The sequence below is a fragment of the Calonectris borealis genome, chromosome 3 (assembly GCF_964195595.1).
Source record: "Calonectris borealis chromosome 3, bCalBor7.hap1.2, whole genome shotgun sequence".
NCBI lineage: Eukaryota > Metazoa > Chordata > Aves > Procellariiformes > Procellariidae > Calonectris > Calonectris borealis.
The window spans coordinates 68,451,292-68,470,997 of record NC_134314.1 but is presented as its reverse complement, the minus strand read 5'-3'; the positions used below and the strand labels follow the sequence as shown (position 1 = coordinate 68,470,997).

The 19,706-nt window shown below is 43.3% G+C and overlaps 1 protein-coding gene across 2 annotated transcripts in view; it reads right to left on the bottom strand.

Moving 5' to 3' along the window:
* The window catches only part of PHACTR2 (phosphatase and actin regulator 2), a 144,972-nt gene extending 125,606 nt beyond the window's left edge, over positions 1 to 19,366 (bottom strand). The window contains exon 1 of one of the 2 annotated variants that reach the window (XM_075146022.1): positions 18,968 to 19,366. In XM_075146022.1, the coding sequence (XP_075002123.1) occupies positions 18,968 to 19,112 (145 nt within the window). In that variant the 5' untranslated portion in view covers positions 19,113 to 19,366. The remainder of the gene's footprint in view (positions 1 to 18,967) is intronic. The other variant, XM_075146023.1, reaches the window with a different exon arrangement.
* Positions 19,367 to 19,706: the final 340 nt, after the last annotated feature.

The window sequence follows — 19,706 nt, the reverse complement described above, 5'->3', positions numbered from 1 at the left end:
ATTTGAAATAGCTAATTATTTCACTGCTGATATCTTTTTCTTTTGTCACTGCGGTCAGCATGGACAATGGGATTACGGTAAAGATTGTTTCCTCTTTTATTCCCCATTTTCCATCTTTTTTTTTCCAAGCACAGGCATGCTGTCTTTCGATAATTCCCTTCCTCTAATTTGCTTTCAGTTTAGCAGTGTGGGTATACGGCACAATCTTATGCAGTCTTAACCTCCCAAACCTTCTGCTCTCTACTTGCCCTCTCAGGCCGCAGTCTTCAAGTCTGACAACCCCCAAACTCCAAGCATTTTGGTGAAAATTTGAAATGGTATGTTTCTATGTGGTAGCTTCAGTATTTCTCCAAAGCATTTTTTCAAACATCTTTATTTTAAATCCTTACAAAACCTTAGCATTAGGCATAAATTACTTGACAGTGATTAACCTCTCAAGTGCTTTGGAATTTTACCTGGATTTCAAGAATTCTTTCTTTGTGTGCCGTGGCTATATGAAAACCAGACCAATTGACAGAAAGCTGTATTTGTGAAGACTTTTGCTTTAATTTGTGAAGACCGTTTTGATTCCCAGTGCTGTCCTCCCAAGTGCTTGCAACTTTCCTGGCTTGGTAATAGTTGCAAATTTTGCAAGGGTATTCTGTAATCCTGCATTCAAATAAAAACTGAAGTATTGAGTAGAACTGGGCCAAGGACTGCCCCCTGCAAGATCCTGCTTGAGATGCCCTTTTAGTCTGACAGAAAACTACTGATAAATATTTTTGAGAGCATTTTATCAAACTGTTTTACACCCACTTCATGCAGATTACATCTAGGCCATGTTTCCTTAGCTTATGTCTAAAACACAGTCCTGCGGAACAGTCTCTTTTGTCAAGATATATCAAATCAAGATGCATCTAGTGTTTTTCATCACTAGGCAACTTAGCCCTCCAAAAGTAGAAAATCAAAGGAATTTACCACACATTTGCTGTTATTTAGTTACTGACTTTATTGTCTTCTGAGTACTTGCCACAACATAACTCATTCTGGAAGCTTCCTGGGATGAATTTTAGTCTAACTGGTCCCCACCTTTTCTTATAAAACACCACACTGAGACCAGGACACTGTCAAGCAACGCTGATTTGCAAACCACCCTCCCAAAGAGCCAAGGTCATCCACCGGGGCAGTGCCCTGGGCCCATGCAGCAAGCTCCGCTCCCCTGCCGTGCAGCGGGGTGCTCTGCTGCAGCTCTGCCAGCATGACCATGGCTTGCTCTGGGAAACCCGACATGGAAACGATAACACAGATCCAGGAAATCCATTTTCCTGTTTGGCTTTCAGGGATGGAGGCAGAGGAGACAGCATGGTACACTCACTCGTCCCCTCCGGCCAGCCCACCTCCACCCCCTGCCAGCCGACCCCAGGAAAGGGACTTCCAAAACAAGGGTTATGTTGCTACACCAAGAGGAAGAAGCTTCTTCCACATGTGGCGTGGACAATCCAGGCCGAGGCAGCTGCTGGGCTGAGTGAGGGCTGTCAGGGATGGTGGAACCCTACAAACTAAGCACAAGAACGCCCAGCAAATACAGGAGGAGAAAACAACGTTAAGTGAAGTGGTTATGATGAGCACAAATAAAAATCAGTTAAGGAGGTACATGCTCTCAAACTGCTGTCATGTGGTTTACAAGATGACACGGCAGAGATGAAGTTGATCTAAAAAGAGGATTGTGCTGGCCCCACGTTTCAATGAGCCCACATAAATTAAAGGAATAATCCTGCCAATGCCTATCCGTGTGAGAAATCAGCCTAGTTGTTCTCTGCACAAGTCTTATAACATTACATTTTTAGTGACTTTATATTAATTTTGTCTTGCTTCTTTTGGAAAAAGATGATGTTTCAAGATAACTAAGCAAATGACATCAATTTTTGAACTACAGTAGTCGACAAAGAGACTCTCCTACTACAGATTTAACGATCACATTTCTATTTTATGAAAGAAAAGTCAAGTGCAATAGGCAAACCTTGTAATATGCTTAGCCAGAACATGCAGATTCTCTGCTGTACATCTCTCACAGGCTTTTATGTCCAAATCAAGAACTAAACCACTTTGGAAGCATTCTGAACAGTTAACCTAAAAGGAAGCATTCAGATACTACATTGTCCTAAGGCTGTGACAAGCAGTGAAGAAGGCCACCTTATTTATTGCATCTTTAGGTCAATGTTGTATCTGAATCCAAAATAGGTTAGTGCATAATTTTCAAATTGGTAAAAAAACCAACTATGCTTTTCATCCTGACATAAGGATATTTTCAACTACACATTTCGAGACCTGGATGGCACTGTACCGTGCCTCCTCCCCCAGAGGAGGATGCGAAGATCTTCCACCACACTGCACTAGCAACACAGCCTGCCCCAAAGCTTTCAGAAAGTCTGCAGCAGCCCTGGATATCCTTGAGCCACCCGGGCTGAAACACACGAAGCATTTCTTGTGGGTGCTGTGGGGTGAGGGACCTTTGGCTCCTTAGTCTTGCAGGTGCTGCAATGGCTGCTTGGGGGTTGCTGGCGGAGTATGACTGCTAGGGGCTTGTACTCGGCTGGGACCTGGCTAATACGAGCTATCGTAAGGGCCCTTTTTTTTCTTCCCTCCTCCCCATTATATTCGTCTGCACATCTATGTGGGAGGTGGCTAGAACTTACAGCTGTAATTTACTGGATTTCTGGTTTTGTTTGTACTACTTTAACACTACAATTTTACAGGACACGGATTACATTTATAAAATGACACAGTCATTTTTCACTGAGTCACTTTTCATGATCATTTCAGGCAGTATTGAATAAATAATTGAGAAGTGTTTTGATAATTTAGTAAGAGTGTTCTTTTCATGTTTCATTTGCAGGATATGACATGGGAAAACTGCTTTAGCTTACTTTTAGTCATATATCTAGTGTCTAAACTTTTATTATTTCATATAGAAAAAATTTTCTCTTGTGCACCTACTAGCATACATGAACGCTTTGACGTTATCTTTGATACTTATCAATTGTGTATGAACCACTTAACGTTACTGGGGTGTGTTTCGTGAAATACAGTCTAAAAGCAAAAATCTAGCCAAACCCTCCTCCTCCAAGAATAAAGAAAGAAAAAAGGAAAACAAAAGTTTTTTCCTGCCATAAAATTGTTTTGAGGTCGGAAAGAATGAGCGATGTCTCTCTTTCAGGCTTCTGGGGAAAGCCTTTCTAATGCTGGAGTTTTCAGGCTGGGAGAAGGAATTCCTGTTTTCAGGATCTTTCAGACCAGTCAAGGGATTCTGCATCTGCCCTTAGAGCTGCACACATCAAATCTGTATCTCTAGCAGGCCAGGAAAACATCAGGGTAAGCAATACCTACTTCAATGCACAACGCCAATGGAGGTCTAGCTATGTATTTCTGAACACATTTTATAGATTCCATTGAATTTTGTTTTAGAAAAGACTACTTCAGGTTCACCTACAAAATTTTAGTCCAATTATTTTAATGGTTTCTTTTTCAGAAGACTACATAATAAATTAACAACTCAGCCTGAGAGTCTGCCTTTACAAACTTGCTGTGGACCAGGGTCAAAGCACTCTGTACAAATCCTGGAAAACCTGGCTCTAATTAAAGCCGACTTCTCCCATAACGAACCAATGTCCAGGTGTGCATCAGGCTGCTGGCAAAGAATAAGAGCTTCTATTAGTTCCCAAGTGACACAGACAACAGATCTCGCTCACCTGCTCCTCAGCAGTTTCTTTGACAGATCAATACAAAACCCGCATGCCCCGACCGAAGTACAGCAGAATCAATACTACGAGGAGATCCAATTTCACCAGTACAACAGATAATGTCAAGCTTGCAGCATTACCTTGGCTGAGGGAAGAGCAATGGCTGATAATAACATTTTGTGTTACGTAAATATACATTTTATGGATTAAAAAAAAAAAAAGGGGGGGGGACCTTCAGGAAATTTAAAATGCTGCCATGCCATCCCATCCCTAGCTTTTAAAGACAGCTGAGTTTGCATTTAAAGACACTGCAAATAATGATGACTCTGCCATGACTTCATCCGGGAAGGAGCAGAACCCAGCCAAAACCAGCTCAGGGCAATCTACCAACTCATGCAGGAGGGCTGCTCACTTCATATAAACAAGCCTATATTTAAAATCCTCTCGTCTGTGAGCAGGTGGGCGATCCAGGCAGAAATCCGGCACCAGAGAGACGCGTTTTTGCTGATCAGCATAACAACCGCCCCACCTAGTGTATCAGCCTCACACGGCAGCATCTTCCTGAGATACAAAACCTCTCGCCCACCGCTGGGATTTTCCCCCAGCAGTCCCCTGGCAGTCAGCTGGGCAGCTGGAGAGGTTAAGGCACCTAAACAAATGTGTGGAGGTGATAGGTAACGGGAGGTGCAGCAAATGGGTCAGAAGACCGCGGGGGCAGTTGGGAGCATACGGCATAAGGCATATTGCTGGGCTCAGGGGAAGCTGTTTTAGTGGTGACGAGGCCAGATGCTGCAGCAATCGTAAGGATGCTCTTAGCTCTGAAGTCCTACCAAAAATAACTAGAGTAAGTAAGAGGTAACAAAACATGAGCTACAAGGGGGTTAATCCTACTTTATGGCTGGGCAAAACATCCCATTTCGACCGTGTACCGATAAACCTGAGCATCCTCACAAAAGCCAAAAAGCTTGACTTTTCCAACTTTTTTCCATTTTCCTCCTCCTGCAGCAGGAAGACTACCTAAGCTCTTGGGCCTTATAGGACTGGAAATACCATGAACAAAGGCAAAAGAAAGCTCCGTTACCTTATATGTTCTTTGCATGGGAAAAAAAAAAAAAGATTACTCACATGAGTTAGACTCTCTTCAAGAATTTACTATAATGCAAACAAATTGTTTAATGCCATCAGCCTACTCATTTGCTGTTTTCTGTTGCATAGTCTGTGTTTTTAGGCTCCTTCATGGACCTGTTGGAAAATCCCAACCCATAGACAATTTTCCTCATCTCCATGTCAGGGCAGAGCTGGAGCTGGTAAGGGTCCAGCATGTCAGCTCTGCTGGCCACCACAGGTAGATGGGCTCCTGCAGTAGTTGATGCTAGGTGGAGAGCATCCCCACTCTTCTCACACTTGGTGGGCATTGCAGTGCAAAAGATCTGGAGAGTAAGATTTTCTACTGAACAGGAATCAAGGGAGCAGAGCCAAAAAGTGGTTTGCTGGAGATAAAGTGGAAGAGCCAGAGCAGAATCAACTGATTTTTCTAGATAAAAAAATCATTTGCTCTGTTTGTGGACATAACACTGGGATTACCAAAGAACTCTCAAAAATTGGAATGAGGAATTGCTTCTGTTTCTGTTGGGGATCTTTCACATTTTAAACTCTCTCCATTTTCCTTTGCTATCCGAGTCTACTTTTTCCCCTCCTTTTGATACCATAACAAAAGGACTAGCTGAATGGAAGGAGGTAATTAATATCCCTCACGTCAGAGAAGAAGAGCGAACATGCTCCTCACTCCCACATAGTGGCAGAAGAGGTTGGAGTAACTCTGTGCATCTCGGACAATCCCCCCCTCTTCCTGTCCTTACCTAAGTAACAAGGAGCCCAGGCAGAGCTCTCCTCCCACGAGGAGACCCTCTCGTGTGAAGCCAGGCTGCCTGGAGACCCTCACGTCATCAAGCGTACCTTCATAGGGCTTTCACAGGAAAAAGGTAGAAGTCACTCTGTAACGTTACCTGCTATGAAATTGCTGTAGATACTTTCTACTTGCTCCTTGTTTAATTTCCTGTGGAAAACAACCTCACATTTATTTGGATTATTATTGAGCCTGGGCAATCAAAAAACGTGTTAATGCATCTTACACCTGCTTACATCAGGATTTTCTTAAGAGGCTGGAACTGAAAAAAACCTAGTCTGGTCCCAAAGGGACATTTGCCTTCCAGAGGACTGTGATATTGAACTTCAGGTCACCTCATCTTTGTAAAGTGTTGTGAAGAGGCCTTCCTGGGATAAAAGCTGCGGTGATGTATTTCAGCCTGAGCCAAAGCCTTCTGAGGTCAATAGCAGCATTGTCAGCCACAAGTGTACATGAATCAGGCCTCCAGAAACATGAGGATGACATAGAAAGCGTATTATAACTTCATTTAAAATTAAAAAAAAAACCAATAAACTTCTCTGTCTTTTTCTCTTTCTCCTAATTTCTGAATACCTGGGCATGGCAGGATCATGTTTTCAGAAGTTTTCAACACCAAAGAAGCCCAGCAGCCATTGAAAAAAACAACAACTGAGAATGTGACTGTAAGAGCCAAACCAAAACAGTATTAAACACTGGAAAGTCACAATGAAATCACAAGCCCAGAAACACTGCATTAGACTTCAGAGGCAGTGTGCCGCTGTGTTTAGAAGAAGAGGGCTGCACAGCAGCTGAAGGTGAAGCTGGGGTGGGTTGCAGCCACAGCGATGGCTTGGCTGGGCCACGCTGCCACGCTGGCATAGCCCGAGTTGCATGCTCTGCTGAAGAATGCTCGCTCCACTAAAAGTGCTGGGTCTCCTCCTTTTTCTCAAAGCCAGTGCATTTGCTGACGGATCAAAATGTCTGTATTATCTGCTAACACTACACCAAATACACTGAAATGGGAGGAAAAATGTCATCACAGACTGGAGGGGGAAAGGAAGGGGTGCCCAGTCCTTTCTCCTTCCGTGGCAATCTCAAAGCACAGTGACCAAAACCTGCTTCCCCGTTCAGAGCGAGGGTCCATGCAGCCAGCCTTCAGCCTTCAGCCTTTCTCTTGGAGATGCCCGATAGCCACCAGTTGGTTCCTTCCTTACCTTTGACTGTCTACCTGTATTTTCTGGCAGAGAAAGCAAGGCTCCACCAGTCTGATAGCTAGATGCTTATATTTCAGTGGTTTGGAAAAACGTCATTTAAATGAACTGGACTGAACTGAAGGTGGTTAGTTATTTTGTCATATATGCACACACCACCATACCCAAGAACCTATCAATGCCTACGGACAGGGCATACCTGATATGCTCTTATTCCTTGCATGTCATGGATTCTCAACAGAAGAACCCATACTGCAATTTTACGTATGAAATACGGAAACCTACTAAAAACTGCCCTGCGGTTCTATGGCAGAGTATTTCAATGCCCGCTATCCACACGACTCAGCCAATGTTCATGCTGTTACAGAAATTCCTGGGCTCAGAGCAATCCACTTTGGGACATTACATCCCTCAGGGCAGCACGGAGGGAAGATATTCCATTAGAAGACAAGCAAGGAATTTCGGTTCCCTAGGTGCAGCCTTTACTGCAGGAATCTTCAGTGTCAGAGTGAATCCCAGAGACATCTGGCATCTACCAAATGCCACTGAACCCGGCTTCTGATTTCTCCCTGGTACAATTATTACACTGGCCGAATCACTTTCACAGTGATCCCAAATTGCCTCAAAACATGAAAGCCACTCCCGCAACAACTCTGTTTCAAAATGACTAAGCTCCCATTAACAAATGGAGATTAGGACTACTGAAAAGTGTGCATATTTTGATAGCTTTTATTGACACTTAAAAGGATTAGAATCAGAAATCATTTGCATGTATTTTTAAAACTCAGGTCCTTCTTATAAATGTGCATAATTTGAAGCATCTAATCCTGAATCTGAGAGAGATGCATGTTTGCCATTTACAGAGCTCTTTCTGGATTTTTTTTTCCCCTCTCTCCCATTATTATGATAATCAATGTTTGTATAAAAGCATTTTGGATCAAATCTCATTTACTTCATACATCATATGCATGAAGTTTAGTTTTCCGGGATTTATTTCCTCTATGGCGTATATTAAACTGAGACAAATTCACTGGAGCAGAAGTATGGAGTTCTAATAAGTATTAGAATTCACTTTACTAATTAGTGCCTGACTTAAAATCTCCCTGATATCATTCTTTAAAAATAGCAATGGGCTTAGAAGGCAGATGAAACTTGTTTATTCGATGGGCTTCTGACTGTCAAGACCCTGTTGCCTAGAATTCATCTAAATATTCTAAACATTGATCCAAATTCATCTAAGTATACATTTATCTTAAGCCTAGAGTAAAAGAGAGGGAGGGAGGGAGTATTCAAAATACTGAGGGAGAATTTCCTTTGGTTTTGCCCCTTCATTTCACTTATCTTATTGTCAGTTATTTCTTTGCTGCTTGGGAGAATTCCTTCCCATCTCTTTCACTTCCCTCTGCTTTCCCTCTGCCACAGATGGGGGGACATAGATGTGGCTCTTCCGTCCAGCCAAAAAGCAAGATCCATCTTCATCTCCTTAGCTCAGCGTGTCTGGTGCAGGTGCATGGCTTGTATGCTCAGTCCTGTGCCCCCCAGTGTCATTCCTGACTTGGCCTAAACACAGAAAAATAAAAAAACCCACAACTGCAGAAGACCCTGCTCATTGCCACTGCAGAATGGCTCTTTTCACATACTTTTTAGTGCACTTCCAGCTCTGATTTTAAGTGCTTCCAGCAGGGTAGCTTTCACTGTTCCTCCTGGGAGACTATTCCCCAGCCCAATAAATCTCACTCCCAAGAAACCTCCTTCACACATGTCCCCTCCCGTGCTTGTAGCACTTTTCCAATCTTGGCCTAGAACTACTGGAACAAATATCTTTTTCCCCACAGACTTTACACAACAATGCAATAAAGTTGCAAAAGCTGTGTGCTCCATCGAGTTACTTTCACTCGTCAGGAATTTACGCGATACCAATTTGTGTGTTGCTTGCAATAAATGATTTCTAATTTTAATAAATGACAACAACTCCACCAAAGTGCAAAACCATCCAAAACAGACAATTACAAACTTCATAGAAGACATACGCAAATAAGTAAAGAAAATCTTTACGTAAACTGCTGACACCAAGACTAAGCCTGATGGGTCTTTTTCCCCCTGAATTCGGCAGACTGGTTACAGACATCTTGCCAGCACTTGCTCTATCGGCGATGTTTCCTTTCTCTTTTTAAAAGACTGGCAGCTGCGTTATTTTAGACATTGTAAAAAAGTGCTTTCATTTGCATTTTACTTAACCCGGCCTGAGTTAAGAGTGATTTCAAAGTAACACCTAACTTGCTATTAGGCAATTACCTTGCTCTTTCGAGATAGCGTGCCACCTTCCCTCACCCAAGGATGGGCAAATCTGCAAAGCTGCCTCTGCGGCAGGCACCGAGTGAAAGGCTTTATTTGTCCTCATGGAAGCTGCAAGGGAAGGAACTTTCTTCCAGGGTCTGGTGATGATCAGGAGAGCTCTTTGACACTGAGCCAAAAAAGGGCAGGCAGCCTGGCCGGAGCCCCAAGCTCAGCCCAAAGTCCTTCACCCCTATAGCTGAAACGAAGTCATTCACTCTGCTGTTTCCCTCCAGGTCTGGCAGATTCTGCACTGCAAGGGTACAGCTTTCAGATGCTGTTTCTGATAGCCCACCAAATGCACAAGCTGTAGTACAACGCGCTCATGTACCATGTGCCCAGTGATAAACCTCCATACCACAGAGTGAAATGGGCACTGTTGGCTTCTGAGCCAAAATCCCCTACAAAATCACATATACATTTGCTAGTTCACCTTGTGAAGATCCCATTGGACAAATCCCAAGTTGACTATATAAATAAGAGAAAGCTCTGAAAATTACTGCATCAATCCTTTGGAAATCTTTCCCCAAAATGATTTTTGCTATTTGCAGATCAAAAGCCATTGTTTATCTCAACTTCCAAAGAATAAGGCAAAATTCATAGCAGATGTGTTTCCAAAGACTTAAATAGCAGGGTGGCAGCATATTTTTTGGATTTGCTATTCACTAAAATAAACACGGTGTGAAATATTGCCATTCAGTTTTGTTGCAGCAAGGCATAACAGGAGGACACCATTATTTTTTTAAAATGTTCAGGGCTCAAAAGTCAAAAGGCTGGAAGAAAGATGCCGTGCCCCTGGGGAGCTGTAACTCTCCCTCTCGGCTCACTCCTAAGGATACAGAGTTGAGAGTCTACTCAGAGAAACACAGACAGAGGTGCCTATAGCCCCTATAGTAACGAAAGCAGCATTCCATGCTTCATCCTTGGGGCCAGAGCAGTTCATATCATGACTTGGGATGTCCGCCGGTCCCCGATGGATTACACTTGCTCTGGCTGTGTAAGTAAAACGACTTACTTCAAATCCAACCCTTCTGAGCTTGCCAAAACTTCTGTTAATCAGAAAAAAGATCAGAATTATGTCTTGTAGACACTGACTTTTCATGCTGCGCTTTGGCAGCGCTCATCTTTTTTCAGATAAAAAGTTCACAGTTTCATCGGTAGTTTAAACTACTAACATTAACTGTCAGCCCTGACACTGGGTAACAGAGGAAATTAAAAAGTGGCAAGCAGAGGACTGCTAATTATCCTTTCACTCACAAAGTTTAAATATAGCTGCCTGTGTTTGAACACAAAGGCGACCTGCAATTAGGACACATTCAACTACAAATGCAGCGCAACCCCCTCTTTACTGTGCTTGTAGCTGATACAAAACAATACCTCAACACCAATTCTACTTGGTGCCTGTAATTTTCTTGAGTACTATGTATATATTAGTCACAGATGTACCTTAAAAGCTGTGATTCTCCCCCAAAAACAGAAAAAGCAAACACACGTGCTCTGGAGGGGGAGCTTTGCTCAACGTGCTCTTTAGGGCCTGGTTCCATGAAATACTTCCTTATACATCCTTAGTCTTTCAAGAAGGCATTTGAACCTTTAAAGAATTTGATATCCAAGGATTTAGCCATGGCAAAGTAAAGTGGCAGTGGTTACACTTGCCCTGTATAGGCGAATGGGGTCCCTTAGAATAACCACATTTCTGTGCCAGGGAAATTCTGACACTTCTCTGCTGCCTTCGTTCCTATTCCTGCTCCCCAAACCAGAAGAAAAAAACCTCCCATATCAAATTTTCATATGATGAAAAATTCTAAAACCCTTAGACTAATTTTTTGAAATGACAATTTGCCATTTTCAAATTTTGTCAGATATTTCTCCTGAAAATGCAGAAATGTGCCTGAAATCAGGATTGTTTCTACAAAAAAGTGGATTTTCACAAAACTCTTATTTTGTCAGGATACATTTGTATTCAAAGAAACTTTAGCTAACTTAACAACTTTAAATAATGTAGGGATTGTGCCAGACTTCAGCCTTTTCCTGATCCTCACTACTGTGCCAAGCTTTATCTGAAAAAGGCTCTGAAGCACTTCTCCTCCATTCCTAAGATTCAGCAACCCTCTTTTTTCAATTTTTAGGAGGTCTTTTTTTCCCTTCCCCATGAATTCCTAAAACTGAACGAATCTCTGCTCTGCCTGTACAAATTCTGACCTTTATCTCCCTGTGACAGCCAGAAAATAAACTTAATGTTTGCAGATTCCTAGTCCATTCACATCTCAGTCTCCGGGGTCAAAGAGCCTCCAACATCTGGGAAGCACTGGAGTGCATCAGACTTGAGTGGGCAGGTCAGAACTAACACAGACACAGCCAGACCTAGACAGAGGATCATCAGAAGTGGTATGTAGTCTATCAACACGATATAAATGGGATTTATTGAAAGCTGTGAAGAAGATAGAAAAGAAGCTAGTAGGGGAGAGGGGAGTGAAAGAGTGGGGAGAAGGTGAAAGGAAGAAAGAGATGAGCGCCTTTTATTTCCAGTATAGTTTGGATAGGAATGACTTGGGTAAAGGTGCCAAAACTGAGCTACTGACTGATGCATCCTGCTAACAGGAATAGTGTGTGGTACTGTGCAACTGGCCAAATTCCCCAAGTGGGAGCCAACGCTGTTTGTGTGCGAGACTGAAGTCATGTCTGAAGTTGAAGGGGAAGAAAAAGTAACTGCTTTTAATAGGAGTCCACTCTCCCCAAACAAGTTCTTCTTCTTGATACTGTAAATTATGCAAATGTTAAAAAATGTAGGGCAAGCTGTAAAATACATGTTTAATTAAAAATAACCATTAAATGCTACATTTTCTGAAAAATGAGACATTTAGTGAAAAACATGATCATTATTTCGAAGAGAAGCCATTTACACACAGTATTTTAGCATGTGAAGAGTCACCACGTTGCCACCTCCGGTAGAAGGCTTCCTCTTCCACATTGCCCTCCCAGCCCCCCGCTGTTCGGCCCTGTATTTCTCCGCATGTGGCCAAGCGGTTGTAACAACAACATGAGAAATGGGAAAGGCAATCCAGAATGTGCCAGAAATATATAAGAAACATGAGAGAGAAGGGAGAGGGTAAGAAAGTGTCTTACCACCAAAGCATGCAGTGATTTAAGCTGCTTTTTAGCTCCACTTCATTGTAAAGTCCTCTACCTGAGAGCATGGCAGACTTGCAAAGCGTAGCAGCTTTGAAGCTTCAGGCTATATCAAAGCAGTGCCAACACTTCTGAGCCCAAGTACTTGATACTCATATAATTTACTAATATTTCACTGCTTCAGCCTTTTAAAACTCAAAAATCCTAACAATACTAAAGGCAGTCATAGAATTTATACAACACAACATATTAAAAGTCCAATTCTGCATCAAAACGGCATGATGGGGAGCAAGTTTTCTCAGCTCACCGCCGCATTGATTGCCTACAAACTCTGCTTGTATTTCAGGAAGATCGCAGTCCTTTCCACATGAACGGAAAGCAAGAGCATCCCTTGTTGTGGTGGGTTTTAAGACTGACAGTTTCAAAGATAAAGTGAAAAGTGATTGAACTTTGAACACTGAAGCCAGGATTTTCTATTTTCTTCTAGATATTTTTCCTTTTGTGCCACTTGGTTTGTGTCTGAGAAAAACTAGCTTCTGCATCTGTTAAAAATAGCAAAATGCTAGGTAAAATACTAGGGGAAAAAAAAGAAAAAAAAAAAAAAAGAAAAGATTACCACTGAAGATATCTTTGCCTTATGCTAAAGCATATTCAATGAGAACTACTAAAAATTCAGAAGCGAAACTAATACTGGTGTTATTGAAAACTGAAATCCTACAGACTTTCTGGCACTGAAAAGACTCTGACTTCAAAAAGCAAAAATAAATAAAAATGTAAATTCTTCACCAATCTTTAAAAAACCTACCAACTACCCCCAGCCCTTTGACCTTAAATAGTGCCTGCTTTTTCAGGAAATAACGGCAAAAAGAGAAGAAAGAGAAATGATTTATGCTAACGATGGATTTGACTGATGAAACGTTTAGGTTTTAAAACCAAAACAAATGCTTTTTCAGAACAAGTTGTTTACATTCAGCAAGAGAAGGAATAAAAAGTCCTCTTCAGCTACTCTTCAGATCCCTTCTTCAGGCTTCATACTTGACGTGCGGTCTGATACTAAATGGTTACTTGCTAGAAGCCACACACCAGCAGGAAGTGCTAAATGCCAAAGGGCCTTGAGAAACTAAAACACACACAGTAGCGAAACGCTGAACAGATCCCACAGTCAGCTACTGATTAGTTGATGCAAAATACCCATTAAATGCTACGCTGCGAATGTTTGCAGTCCAATTTCTACTTAGCCAACCAGGACGATTATTACCACGTTTCGAAAATCCTTTTTTTTTTAAGCCTGAACCCAAGTCGGAATACTTGATTGTAAAGTTGCTGCCCCAGAAGCTGGGTCATGTGTAAATGACACATAGTATACATGGTTTGTAGTTGTGTTCCCAGTGTTCCCCCTTTCACACTTAATCAGCCTGGGCTAATACCAAGAACCTACCCCAGTTATTCTGCAAGAGTTCTGTGGAACGGTATCTTTTAGTCCAGCATGAAACAGGCAGATTCTTATTTCGTATGCATTACAGTATAAACTCATATTAGAAATGGCTGACTATATTCTGGCACATGCTTCTTCCCTGCACGCTCATCTAATCTAATCTAATCCAGTTTTCAGGCAGACTTAAACTTTAACAATGTATGCAGTACAAAATGATTCCTGGGTTTTTCCTCAGCACATTTCTGAAACTACAAGTTACATCTAAGGATGACTGGAATGAGATTTAACATTATAGGATGATGGTCTAAGTGTGTGTCCAGATTATTAAGAAGAGGTAGATGCTTAAATTCTGTAAGCATATGTCAAATTTCATATGGTTATGGTTGCTGCCTCTTTCTGATTGTTCAAATTTTCAAATTGATGGAAAAATATTAATGTGGACTTAGGGACAGCCATGTTAAGTTTAGTTTCTAAATGCCCAACAACGATGATTTGTCTTAACTTCTACTATAGGTTTCTACCTCAAGCCTTGGGCTTGTTGCAAAGTTCTGTACTTTGATTTACGTTGCAAATAAGTCCTGCTTGAATACAATGGAGCATCATGTTTTCCCGTAACTCCCATATTTTCATATAATGTACCAAAACCAGCTGCTTTAGTTACGAGTGTTCTTTCACATCATGAGGCTGCTCCCCCCGCACCCCGATCTGATGACTGAAAAACACCATCTTTCTAACCGCCCTCCCAAAGCATATCTGATGTCTTCTTCACAAACACTGAACTCAACTCCCATAGACCTTGGTAGGAGTCTTGTTTGGTGTATATGGAAATTGGATCCAAGAATCTGGAATCTGTAGCCATTTTGGGAAATACGAGTACAAGTGCAGAGGGAGATATAGGCAAACCTTAAGAGCTACCTGCCTACCTAGCCAAAATTTATCTTTTCCCCTAGGTTCCAAGCCCCCAGATAGTCAAGTCAATCTCTAGAGTAAGAGTTTTTTGGGTTTCACTCTTTCTAGATGCTCAAATATCTCCAGGTATCAAAAACATTTCATTTCCTTTGCATCAGCCAGAAAGTTTGTCCTTTGAGAAGAGAATCTGACATTTATTAAGTTTGCAAAATGGAGCACTCTAATCATGAAAATCTCCAATAAGTCCAAAAATCATCAGTTTTTTTCCCACCCAACATCAGCCACTGATCACTACATGAAATCTTCCCTAATTCTTCACTTCAGTGGGTGATTTTAAGCCATCCTTTCACCCACCCTGTTCTGGGATCAGCAGCAGATGGAATCGTCGCTGTTACTCGTTATCACTTTGAATAAATTAACCTGCAAAGGACCAGTTTGCTAGCCAAAAATTCCCCAAATAATCCTGGGATGTACAAGTTTTGAGGCAGGACTATCATTTGCACTCAGCCTTTCACTCTCTGCTGCAACCCAACATTTGGGGTATAGCCTGAGGTATCGATAAATCGCTGTCTGAATTCTCAGGTAGTTTTTTTTTCATCTGTCATCAGAAAGGCATGGAAAAAAGCATGAAAGGAATGGAAACATGTGTGAGGAGCTCACCTCTCTAGCCGAAAGGTGCGCTTCTTAGCAGTGGAACAAATTATCTGAAACTTCTACTTCTTGCTAAAGAGCAAGACCTCAAGAGGAACTGCAACAATATGACAGTGTCAATCCCAGAGTGGAGAAATGGGTGGTTTTTTGACTTCTGGTTTGAGCAGTAAAGTTCCCTTTTCACCAAGATGTACCTCACCACAAACCTCATCACCTTCGGAACAAAATGCAAGGCTGTATAGCAAAAACCACAACACTAAAAAGACAGCAAACTGAAAACTATCTACGTGGACATGCAGATAAAGAACGTGCACTGCAGTAGCTGAGGTTGGTGCCTGAGAGCCATCACGAACAGAACCGCCGGCTCCGCGTCACAACCGGAGCACAAAGGCGGCTGATATGAAACGGCAGCCTCCCCTCCACCCTGCACCCCGTGGCTCACCGCTCACGCTGAGGGCTGCCCTCAACCCTATGGCCACCAAATCTAGATTTTGGAGAAGTTCTGGGAAAGCACTTGAACAGGTTCTTTATTTCAAATGCAGTTCGGTCCCCATCTATGCTGGGCAAATCAAGAAACTTGGCTAACTTGATCCACCTTTAAGGTGGGTTTAAATTTAGTTACTAAACGTGGAAGGCTGCTTAAAGGTATGTAATTCAAGCAGCATTCTTGGAGTGGCTCTGGTGCTGCTCTGAAATTTTAGGAGAATATTTTTTCCTTCACCAATCTCCTAGAGATGCTCTGACAAACTAACCAGTTGTCAGGTGGGGCGTACCACAATGTTGAAGGGATGCACAGGCTATGCCTGCCACAGAGGCTCTGAACTTCACTGACATTGCACTTTTTCAGAGTCTAAATCAAAAGTCTAGATCGTGCCACCCTTACTCATGATGAGGATCACCTTATTCCTCCCAGGGTTCACCGGCAGTAAAGAAAGAGTTGGAAGGTAAAGGCCTGATACAACGATGAGTGAGGTGACAGAGAAGGAAATGAAGCAATCTTCTACCACTAACCGTAAAAGAAAAGGACAGCTTTAAGAAGAAGAAAAAACCTGAAAAGATACTGTCCTCACAAACTGGACGACAGCTGATGAAGCGAGATGCTGCAAAGCGGTACCAGGAAGTTGCTACTTTCAGCATATGATAATAGCAGAGGAAGGAGTGGGGGTAGGAAAGCACAGGCAGCAGAAACACGGGGACCACAGGACCAGCCTCATACAGTAGCATACATACAGTACTGATTTAGAATAACAAACAGATGCATTTTATGAGCCACTGCCAAAGCTGCTTTTAGAAAGGCTATTATATTTCCCTTAGCTAGAAGGGTCTCTACAAATATTGCCTCTTAACAGATCCTGCATTGAGAATGGTAGATCAGGAGGTGGTAAAATAAACGACAGTGCGAACTGTCTATTGGGGTACCAACCCATCACTGATGGAATGTGAGGAGACAACATCGTCTTCTCAGCACAACTGGCGTTGGGATCTAGAAAACAAAGACAAATATGCAACAGAAACTGCAACTTGTGACTTCAACAGCTGCAAGTGAATCACTCCAAGAACAGGCAGTAAGTAAACATTTTGCAGGTTATTTATAATGCAAATTGTCTCTTCTAAATGGAGCAGCTGAAGCACAGGTAACACCTGATGTAAATGAGTGACCTACTTTAAATTAATCAGATGGTACAGCTAGAGAAAGAGGTAGAAGCAAAAATAATAATAAGGCTCATATTGTTTCTCTAAGTGCTTCACGTTTCTGTCCCCATTACGGTTGTTCCCCAGGTTAGTGGGGGAATGAAAAAACAGGTTATTTTAATGGCATCTCAGTATAAAAACAATTCTCTAACCACCACATTAAAAATTAAACAGCTTTGCATCTTTAATGTATACTTTCCTTTTTAAAGAGGGAATCAACAGTTGTGTGCAGCATGTAAGTATTTTTGTTGTGCCCAGTGAGCAGCCGGAAAAAAAATACAGGAAGCAGCAATGGAGAAAATACAGGATGAAAGAAAAGATGTCAAAAAAATAAAAACCAGAGAAAGCAACTCTTGTCCCTTGCTGGCAGGAAGCACATCCTCAAAATTAAAACAAAAAAATCAAGTAGGGCAACAGGGAGGCCTAAATTTTGTGTGTAAGAAACTACAAATAACAACACATTTTCAAAAACACCATCATTTTACCTCTACTGGATTTGCCAGCCTCTTGTAATGAACCCAGCTCATTGTTAGTAGTCTTTGAAGTTAAGCTAACAACAACATAGTCTAACATTGACATAGTCTCAATCTTGTGAACCTCTGTGGCGACCCCTCTGCATCCAGGTTAAGGCATCTTGTGTACACATCAAGTCGTAGGGCATCAAGTCATGCAGCGCTCTTCCAGACGGTGCTGAAATACACCTTACACCTGAAAGTAGTCCTTTCTGATTTGGACAAACCACTGCAAACTCCTCTCTCCTCCCTGTCCCAAATGTCCTTCAACGTAACTTTTAAGTAGACAGGGAAAAAGGTTGAGCAGAAAATGATGCAGAAAATGGCACGTAGAGTTGTTTTTGCTTGCAGCCTCTGGCCGCACAAGCTGAATCTACTTGCTCCTATGTGGCTAAGCAAGTTTTCACTCCCTCTCTCCTCATCAGGCAGGCATAGCCGTATATTTGAGCTCCCCCAAGCAAATGGTCTGCTTTATCTTAACACTCCCTGAGGAACAAACATAAGAGGACATTGTGGTCCATTGCAAACCCGATCATGCACTGCGCTGTCCTACCAGTGCTGCAGCAGAGGAGGTCCCTCAGTGCACTCAGGAGCTTCCCTGATGGCTTTGTGGTTCATAGGTACCTCTGTGCAGTAGAGTATACAAGTGCATCCAAAATACCTACATTGCAAGGGATGTATGTGCCTACAGTCTTGTTTTAGTTAATAGAGCAGAGCTGATTTGCAACTGGGCGAGCACACATTTTCAAAATGTGCTCAGCAGTATGGAGACCAGAATTTCATTTTCCTTAATACCCGACCTCAGGAAACAGCCTGAGTAAAGAATAGCCTAACTGAGTATGCATTTATTTTACTTTGGCCACTTTCAAATACCTGCACTGTGAACTAGGACCCTCACTTCCTCTCATTTTACACAGCAAAGTTACTCCGAATCCTGGAGGAAGCCTACTCTGTCCCCAAGGGCCAGCTTCCACCCCCAAATCATCCCCTGTGCACTTGCAGTGGTTACCTCCACCAGGTGGTAAGGAGGTAAGGAGGACGGTGGGATACTGACTCACACATTTTTTTTGTCTCACCTGTTAATGTAAACCTGAAGGTAATATAAGTGCATGAAGTAAAATCCTAACATGCAACTGAAGCATAATGTGTGAAGCGGCAGGACGAGGAGTTTTGATGGCCCCGCAATACACCCTGAAGCCTTCCAGGGGCTTTTCTGCCCTTGCAGTCAGACATGCTTCGGCGAATGGGTGGGTACCCACGACTCTACTGGGGTTCATTTAAACCTGAGAACACAGGTATGAAAAGCCAGGAACTTGACGAACATCATCTCACGGGGTAGATCAAGCACCACGTAAAGCCACCGAGAGAAGACAGTCACAGGTCTGGGAGGGCAGGGCAGGGTGTGGAGGAGGATGTCTTTTCCCAAATTCTCCAGTTCAGCTCGGCTCAGGGGGCTCAGACACAAGGACCCTCCCCTCCCTCCCCCTTACCTGAACCGCCCACGTTGGACCGGAGCAGGCAGCTTCTCCGGAAGGAGGAGAAGGAAGAGATGTCGCTTTGGGAGCGGCCGCGGGGACCGGGCAAGGACCAGGAGGGCAGCGGTGCTCCCCCGGTGCTCCCCGGCCTCTCAGCCATCGCCGTCGGGGAGCCGGGAGGGGCAGGGAGGAGAGGAGAGGAGGGAAAGAGGCGGCGAGGGAGGGGAAAAGGAAAGTTTGCAGAGGAAGAGCCGCCCTTCGCCTCCGACCGCCCCGCCGGAGCGGGGCCGCCCCACCGGGACGGCGACGGGGATTTTGGGTCTGTCAGAGCCTAAATTTTGTGTTTGCACGGGGCAAAGAAAGGGCGGGGGGGGGATGCAGATGCACGGAGGGAGGGGACGCGCCCCCCCCCCCGCGTCCCCTCCCTCCGTGCATCTGCACCACCCCCGGGGTGTCTTCGTGCTCCCCGCTCTCGTCATTTCCAACTCTCGGGGGGGGGGGGTGGTGGAAGAGAATCAGTTAAAAAGGAGCCGAGCAACCGACACCATCACTTCTGTTTTGTGTAACAGGGTGTCCTCCCTCCTCCCCCGGCCGTCCCCCGCAAAACCGGGAGGTTGCACAAGGCATCGCACCCCTGCAGCTGAGCTGGGAGGCAAGAGGCTTTTCACAACCAATTTTACGACCGTGTGACTCAACGTTTTGGGAGGAAAGTACTCCTCCTGCCTTTCAAATCAGAAGCGGGAGTCACATCGAC